At 44.0% G+C, this 9,048-nt stretch overlaps 1 protein-coding gene across 1 annotated transcript in view; it reads right to left on the bottom strand.

The window, feature by feature from the left end:
- Positions 1–2,671: 2,671 nt before the first annotated feature.
- The window catches only part of LGR4 (leucine rich repeat containing G protein-coupled receptor 4), an 85,880-nt gene continuing 79,503 nt past the window's right edge, over positions 2,672–9,048 (bottom strand). Inside the window, exon 18 of the mRNA XM_035117726.3 lies at positions 2,672–6,433. Coding sequence (XP_034973617.1) covers positions 5,157–6,433 — 1,277 coding nt within the window. The 3' untranslated portion in view covers positions 2,672–5,156. The remainder of the gene's footprint in view (positions 6,434–9,048) is intronic.

Genomic DNA, 9,048 nt, shown 5'->3' with positions numbered 1-9,048 from the left:
GGGAAACGGGATGTCTGGTAACCTTGGGTATGACTTAACCCACCATCATGCCACTGGCCTAGGCCATAATCCTCTGCAGTAATAATGATGTATACGGGACCTATTGGAGATCTCCGTTGAACAAGTAAGAAGCTGAGTAAAAGGCTGCATGGGTAAGTTTTATTACACAGTCCGTGTCACATGTAAAATGAGCTTTAAATGCTAGAAATAAAGCAAGCAAATGGAAAAGGATGCAATATGGGAACTAGCTATTCTGCCAGTGTTGTGGCCCTGGTCTGACCATTTACTAAGACAGGAAGTCATACTGCTAGGCAGCTGCTATGCCCTCTCCAAGCATGTTCAGACCCCATTCAAGACTACACAAGTGCAGTGATAGAGGGAAGCAGATATCTATGGCAGTGTATGGAAGGCAGATGTAGTGCAAAACTAAAACTAAAAAAAACCCACCCATGGTGGCACACAGAAGTAAAAGTATATTTCTAGGTGGGCAAGTTGTGTCCCACATGTTAAGATATCCAAAAGAAAAATAGCCAGTGTATTTAGAATCAGATTTGTAAGAGGTGAAAGGGACCACGAGGGTCATCCTAGTCCAACCCCCTGCAATACAGGAATCTTTGGCCCAACATGGGGTTCAAACCCAAGACCCTGAGACTGAGTTACATGCTCTACCAGGGCTGTCTTAAGCATATCTGGTCCCGTGGTGCAAAGATCCCTCCGGTGCCCCCCCCCCCCGGTTTCACAGAGTTGTTGACCTTTTCCCAAGCCTCTGCGGGGATTGCTCTCCTCTCGCAGAGGCTTGAGAAGGAAGCTGCACACCCGCCAGTCATATAGTTGGCGGGGCGCAGCTTCCATCCGAAGCCTCTGCAGGGATCGCTCTCCCCTTCCACAGACGCTTGGGAGGCAAGCTGCATGCCCACCAACCATATGGTTGACGGGCACAGCTGACAGGCGTGCAGGGAAAGGGGAGGCCACCGGCAAAGCTGCGCAGCTCCCCCACTCGCTGGGGCGCCCCTGAGAGGCCAGCGCCTTGGTGCAACATGCCAGTAATTCCAATAGGAAAGATGGCTCTGCTCTACCAAGTGAGCTATCCCAACATATGTTAATGACATGAGTCTAGAAATGGGATGGGCAAGCTTCTTGTTTGCGGGTGCTTGCCCCCTGCCCCCACTGGCACCACCCATGCAACAACGTGCCCTGCAAATCCTCCCTTCATTTTGTCATATGCACTATTTTGATGATCATAAGCATCATTTCTTATATTAAAATCTGATAAGTGGATAAACTCTTGTTATACACAAATTGCCCATATGATCATCCTATTATTCCACAATGATTTCACTTCCTTTACTTATTAAAATGGAACTCAATTGATTGCAACATTTGTTTTGAGTGGATTGTAGTTTTAACATTATGCACTGCCTTGTTATGGGAACCATGAAAAGCCTGTTCCTTTAAGCAGTGCAACCTGTAGTGTATCAATATACAAGCAGAAACATTTTAAAGTGCTGTTGAGAAAACTGTTGTTAAGGATTTCATTCACAGAACATCTAACCATCCATTATGCAACAATGTGATTACAACCCAGTAAAAAAGTCTTTCTACATACGTACGTAGGAGAGAATATGACAAGATCCTGGTGAACCATTTTTTAAACATTTAAAGTCCTTGAGAAGTTACGGTACTTGTGATCTCAGCTATTTTCAGTGACAACAACTAAAGCCTTCAAGATCAGAGCATACAAGAGAATTTTGTTTTTAAAATGTTATAAATATAAAATGTGAGACCGTGAAAATGTCATTTTAACATTTTCTCTGTGTAACAACAGCTACTTAAAGCAAATTTTTCAATAATAGTTGAGGGAACTCTATTTTGAAACAAGTTTTATGAAATAGCCTATTAATGTAGACACATTTATAAATAGCCCTGTTTTACAAATATGTTTCTATGTACGTATTTTGTGAAATTTAGAGTTTCCTTTGAAATGCAGAATGCCTACCTATAATCCAAAATATGCAATTTGCCAAATACTGATTAAGAAACTGATTTCTTTTCACATGAACATCACTGGCATAAACAGTTGTAACTCATGAATTCCACAAAAGTACTTTTCAGCAACATACTCAGTGTATATGTGTGTGTGTTTAATAAAATACCTTTTAAAAGATTCCAACATTCAGAACATCCTGTTTCTTAACCAATAGCAACATTCTTAAGTTTTAAGAATTTAAATTTGGCCGTTACACAACTGAGCCTCATTTCAGTTGGCAGTATTATTTTCAAATGCAACTTTTCTGTAGCAGAAACTAATTCTTGCACATAGAAGAGAATTCCACACACATGTAGAGCTATTGCACAAAACAGGCTTCCCCATTCACTCTAATAGAGATAGCAGTTCTGCATGCACCAAATATACAGAACTACCCCAGAAAGCAAACATTTAAATTCTATGCATCTTAGCACAGACAGAACTCTGGGTTAGGGTGAATATTTATCACACTGGTCAATTTTGGCATCTGTGGGCAAGTTTTGTTTGTTTCTTAACAATAGCAACATTATAAAGTTAGTACTACTCATGCACATCATAAATTAAATATTTCCAGCAGGAATTTTCATTTTAAACCTGTAAGTTGAATTTGAGAGGTGTAAAGTATAAACACACAAAACTCTAGGATACTTCTCTCTTGCTTTTTGATTTTCTTTGATTTTACTATGAATGATTTAGGCTTACAAAAATTACAGTATATAAATTGATAGCATCCCATATTTTGTACAAGCTAAATAATTTCGATATACAAAGCTTCTGGTTTTATTACAACAACAATGTACAACCAATGTTTATTTACAATGCAAAAAAGTATATAAACCACAATTTAAACATTCTGCTACTGGCAGCTGTTATATTTTAGGAGGTAGCCTTAATTAACAAAATGCACTGAAGCCATGTTTCCCATCATGTGTTCTATCAAATAATTTACAATACAAAGAAAAGACTTTTTATGCACATTATGTACAGTTTAATTTTCCTAACTGCAATCTAGTTTTAATCATTTAGTAAAAATTATTCCAGAATTACTGGTATGGCAGTGGAATTGCGATCAACTTAACATTTTCTTCAAAAAAATGTAAGATTTAGTTTGATTATGCATTCATATTATGCTGCTCAGACTTCAGTTTAAGGGCATATATCAAGGATCGCTCCTTATAATTATGAAACAATCAGGGCCTCACATCTAAAGATGCAATTATTCAACTTGCCATGCCCCTCTCCCACTTTAAGGCAAGACAATCTATTTCCACATTACCGTAAAATAGCATCAAAGCAGAAATTCCTAGCGTTGTGGGCCTCATTACATGCCTTGTTTCAAAGTTTGTGAACATCCCAATATTTTACTCCAAATAACCTTATTAGTATTGCAAAGTACTATGTACTGTGATTTCACCCCAAACAACATTTCCCTTCCTGAAGAGCATGTTCATTTCTACCTTTCAATGGCTGTTCATATCACACATTATTTCTCTCTCGAGACAAATGGCAAAATCCCAAAACTGAGGTTCTTTCAGGTGATAGTGGTTATCCTGTTGTCTTCTATGTCAAAAATACTCTGGGTGTGCATTAGGCAACCCCAATTATGTATGTAGACTATTCCACAACTTTTGATAAGTGCTATATTAACCCAGGTGGCGCTGTGGGTAAACCACAGAGTCTAGGGCTTGCTGATCAGAAGGTCAGCGGTTCGAATCCCTGCAACGGTGTGAGCTCCCGTTGCTCGGTCCCAGCTCCTGCCCACCTAGCAGTTCGAAAGCACATCAAAGTGCAAGTAGATAAATAGGGACCGCTCTGGCGGGAAGGTAAACGGCGTTTCCATGCGCTGCTCTGGTTCGCCAGAAGCAGCTTTGTCACGCTGGCCACATGACCCGGAAGCTGTCTGCGGACAAACGCCGGCTCCCTCGGCCTTTAGAGCGAGATGAGCGCCGCAACCCCAGAGTCGGACACGACTGGACCTGATGGTCAGGGGCCCCTTTACCTTTACCTTTATATTAACCCTAGAGGTTGTAGGGTCAGAGCAATGGCAAAAGCAACCTCTGAACAGAGATATGCTCAGGGGATGCTCCCGACAGCATTTGGGGCAAGGGGTGTATGGAGGGGGTGACATTTGCCAATTCCCCCCCCATCCCCCTGCAATACATTCCACAGTATTGCCAAGGGTTAGGGGATCCTTCAGAATAGTGTGGAAGCTGGCACTGGGGGCTGCAGGTGGAGGGGAGAAATCTGCAAAAACTGCCTTTACCAGTGGAGCACTCTTGGATAAAAAGCTGCCTGTGTATGCAAGCAGCCTTTCTATCTGTGGACAGTGAAGTTTGGATCTAGCCCTTTGAGACCACACAGCACAAATTTGGCAAAACTCATGTTGACGCTTGTCCAGCATGCAAAAGCCCAAAGTTCTCATTTGCTATCAAGCAGTATCTGAGCTGAAAGGCGATTCAACCAAACTGTTCAGATTCTATTAAGAGGGGTTTAAAGTATTTTACTGAAATAAACGTTTTCATTCCAGACAAAGTTAGCTACAGGTTAAATTATGAAAACATAGCATGTTTTTTCCCGTATTTGTCTCACAGTTGCATTTGGGAAGAGTACTCTCTTCTTTTGGCCCTGCAGTAAAATGTCCTGAGATTCAGTCAGAAATGCTATACAAAAGTTAGCAACAATTTTTCCCTTGCTATAATAAAGTCACATTTAAACATGTGTGTGTGTGTGTGTGTGTGTGTGTGTGTGTGTGTGTGTGTGTGTGTTAACTGCTTTCTGTTGTATTGTGCTTAACTAGAAAAGTTGGCAGAATTCACATCACAACAGGAGCAGTAAGTTACAACTGGATAACAAAATGGAAAAATAGCCTAAGAATGTAATACATAATTGCTTGGAAAAAAGAGTAAAAAACAATGGGATTATAAATTTTGGTTTTCCAATTATTTACATTAAGAGCAACAGCTCTTATTTAAAATACATTGTTCAAGACATTCACTACCTATATCCCTTATTTTTAACTAACATCAGGTGATGGTTATAAAAGTGCATCCAGGTAAAAGGTCAGAACAGCCATGGTCTTTGAAGCATCACACTTCCTCCTCTTTAATCACATGCTTTGCAGTAAAGTCTTTCAGTCTTTAATCCTTGGGATGTTGTAGGCATAACGAACCAATGGGAAACCTCTGCTTTGATAGAAACAGGCACGTCCACAGGCCTGTACTTGATCTGAACTGTCCGACACAAAAGAGTCCTCTTCATCAGCGTAATCAGAATGAGCAGACTGGGTACCACAATCTGACCAATAGCCATCTGGCCTTTGGCAAGGCACTACTGTCAGAGCTGGACAACTGTGGGATTTTATTAAGTGTTTGCATGGCACAGGCTTTGATATAAGTAGTGATTCACAACATTCGCACATGGTAAGGTTGCCCTGCAGATGTGTGTACATGCCACAGTCATAGTAAAAATCCTGCGCCCCACAGCCACCTTGAGTATTGACAGCAATTGTTCCAGTCCCACTTTTCTTGGTGATGTGCCATCTCAGTAATTTCCAATCTTCTTTAAATTTGGGATTGAAGAAGATGTACAAGACTGGGTTCAAACAAGCAGGTAAAGGGAAAAATATTAGAGTGACAGACTTCATGATTTCAGGGCTAATAGAAATTGCAGTGATGAGCGGAGCAAAGGAGAAAAATGCAACCGGGCAAAAAAAGATGCAGTTGGTGAAGATTAGCCAAGCAACATGTTTAATCATGTTAGCCTGTGAGTTCTCAGAGAGGTCTTCCTTTTCCAAGTTGCAGTAAAGTTTGATATAAATAATAGCCATGAGCAAGAAGGCTAATGAGTTTAGGAGCACTAATGTAACGGTGAACCCTAGGGAAGGAGTTTCTCCAGTGGGAAAGGGCAGGCAGAGAGGTGATGCAGAATACTCTCCCTTATGGAAAAGTGGTAAGCATCCTGCTACAAGTGCACCCAGGAAAGCAAAAATAGCTGCAATTCGAAATTGTTTCTGATTATTGCTTTTACCCTTTTTAATTATTTCCTTTGCAGATAAGCTCCGCTCAATGGCTGCTAGCATCAGGGAAAAAATGGCACTTTCTGAAGAGAAGATGGCCAGAAACCCAGCAACTTTACAACCACTGCCAGTCTCCCACCAGATACCAAATTCAGCAAACCTTCCCCAAGAAACTGCATCCAGGAAAGTTAATATGCCAGTGTAGACCCCCATAAATAAGTTAGAGACAGAAATCAAGCCTATGAACAGTTTGGAGGAAGGCAGTGAAGTACAAGGAGCAAATATAGTTAACATGACAAGCATGTTGAAGAACAAGGCAACCAAAAAAATAAACCAGACTGTAAGGCGGATCATCCAGCTTCCCAGTAAGTATTCACAGGGCTTGAAAGCACCTTAAAAAAAAGCAAAGAAAAAAATATGGTGAGAAATACCAGATTGTCAATGCTAACATATTTGAACACTATTGTAAGATAGGCATTAGTTAGAATCATACAATCATAGAATTGTTAAGTTGGAAGGGACCCCAAGGGTCATCTAGTCCAACCTCCCCCCACAATGCAGAAATCTCAACTAAAGGCCATCCATGACAGATGGCCATCCAACCTCTTCTTAAAAACCTCCAAGTAACAGTCCACTACATCTCATGGGAGTCTGTTCCACTGTGAAACAGCTCATACTGCCAAAAAGTCTCTCCTGATATTCAGTCGGAATCTCTTGTAACTTGAATCCATTGGTTTGACTCGTACCCTCCAGAGCAGGAGAAAACAAGCTTGGCTCCACCCTCCATGTGACAGCCCTTTAGATATTTGAAGATGGTGATCATACCGTGTTTCTCACATTTTAAGTCATGTCTTATATTTATTTTTACTCCAAAAAAACCTGCCATGGCTTATTTTCAGGGGATGTCTTATTTTTTTGTTAAGCTTTTTAATTTTTTACTGGTATTAAGCTTTCAGAGTTTTGCTGGGTCGGGCTCGGTGCGGCGTGCGCTGCTGCCCTTGCCGGCTCCCGCTGGGTCGGGGCTCTCCCTCTCTGAGATAACTACGAGCTCTTCTCCTCCTCACCCCCCAGTCGTTACACGGCCGCCGCGCGGGCTTCCTTACCCGGGTTGCAGTGCAGCGGCGTGGCGACGGGCGACGAGGGGGCCGGGGAAGGCTGAAGCAAAGGCAACGGCGGAGGCAGCGGCGGGTCTTTGGGGCCGCCAGCGCCCGGCGAAGGTGCAGCGGAAGGCGGCAGCATGAGGTAGCGATGCGGAGGGGGTAGGCAGCGCACACAGAACGAGTGGAGGCACGGCAGCAGCTTGGGCCGCCGGCTCTGGATGTTCTGGCCGCACACCCCGCAAGTGTCCAACAGGTTGAGCCGCGACTCTCCGTCGGCCTGGTCCGCGGGGCCTTGCCGGCTTTCAGCCTCGTTTTCCCCACCCATGGCGACAGGACCGGCCGCGGTGGGCCCTGCTCCCGCCATAGGCTCGTCCATTGTTCGGCGGCGGCGGCCATTTCAGGCGCGAAACGCCTCTCACCCAATGGCCGCTTCTGCTCTCACCCTCCCCCCGGCCTGCTCACGAGCGGAGCCCCGCCCCTTCACGGCCGCTGGGAGCAAGCGACGTTGGTTGCACGTTGGTGTGATTGGCAGGCTGTTCTGGGCTTGGTCGAATTCGGGGTGGGGGATTCATTCAAGAAAGAGCCGGCAAAGACAGCTGCGTGCGCTGTGCCGAGCCCCGACTCAGCGGGAGCCGGCAAGGACAGTAGCGCGCACCGCGCAGAGTCCCGACTGAGCGGGACCCGGGAGAAACAGCAGCGCTCGGCGAGGCGCACGCTGCAAAAGCGCCATGCAGACCTGCTCCCACCACTGCTCCCACTCAGCATGTCTTATTTTTGGGGGATGCCTTATATTTTATTGCCTCCAGGAAATCGTGCCATGTCTTATTTTATAGGGACGCCTTAAAATGTGAGAAACACGGTACCTCCTCTCAGTCTCCTCTCATCCAGGTTAAACATACCCACTTCCCTCAACTGTTCCTCATAAGGCCTGGTTTCCAGACCCCTGATCATCTTGGTTGCTCTCCACTGCACACGGTTCCAGCTTATCAATATCCTCCTTAAATTGTGCCCACAACTGGACTCTAGATGTGGTCTGACCAAGGCAGAATATTTCTTCCCTTGATCAGGACACTATACCAATCAGGACACAGATGCCAATAGGTAGAAAACAAAGGGAATCAAGCTGCAGACATGTTTAAGGAATCAAGCTGAGTGGTGCAGACATGTTTAAGGAATCGTAAGCTTAGTGGTGCAGGTGGTGCTGTGGGTTAAACCACAGAGCCTAGGGCTTTCCGATCAGAAGGTCGGTGGTTCAAATCCCCACGATGGAGTGAGCTCCTGCTGCTTGGTCCCTGCTGCTGCCAAGCTAGCAGTTCAAAAGCACACAGTGCGAGTAGATAAATAGGTACCGCTCTGGCGGGAAGTTAAATGGCGTTTCCATGTGCTGCTCTGGCTTGCCAGAAGCGGCTTAGTGATGCTGGCCACATGACTCGGAAGCTGTATGCTGGCTCCCTTGGCCAGTAAAGTGAGATGAGCGCTGCAACCCCAGAGTTGTCCGCAACTGGACCTAATGGTCAGGGATCCCTTTATCTTTTACCTTTAAGCTCAGAAAACAACCATCAATGATAGCCTTCTCCAACACCCTGCAAAAGTGTCATGGTGCATTTATTTATTTGTTATTCCGAATCCCCAATGTTATTTATTGTACTTATAAGCCTGCCCTTCGCCCAAAGGTCCTAAGGAGGGCTACAAAAGTGCCTCAATTTAAACAAGCATAATTGGTGCTAAAATCGTAAGATAAAATCACAAAACAATAAATAGTAACACAGCAGCGCACAACAGCAGTGCACAACACAAGAGGAGGAAGAGCTTTTCTGAATTATTTCACCACAATTAGTAGATTGTTTACCAGACTGGTGAATTCTGTCTACCTTTAATGAAAACATTCAGATGATAAATGTAAGGTA

Source organism: Zootoca vivipara, chromosome 1 (genome assembly GCF_965207765.1).
Source record: "Zootoca vivipara chromosome 1, rZooViv2.hap1.1, whole genome shotgun sequence".
In the NCBI taxonomy this organism is placed as follows: domain Eukaryota; kingdom Metazoa; phylum Chordata; class Lepidosauria; order Squamata; family Lacertidae; genus Zootoca; species Zootoca vivipara.
The sequence above is the reverse complement of the archived record's forward strand: the minus strand, read 5'-3'. Positions and strand labels throughout refer to the sequence as shown.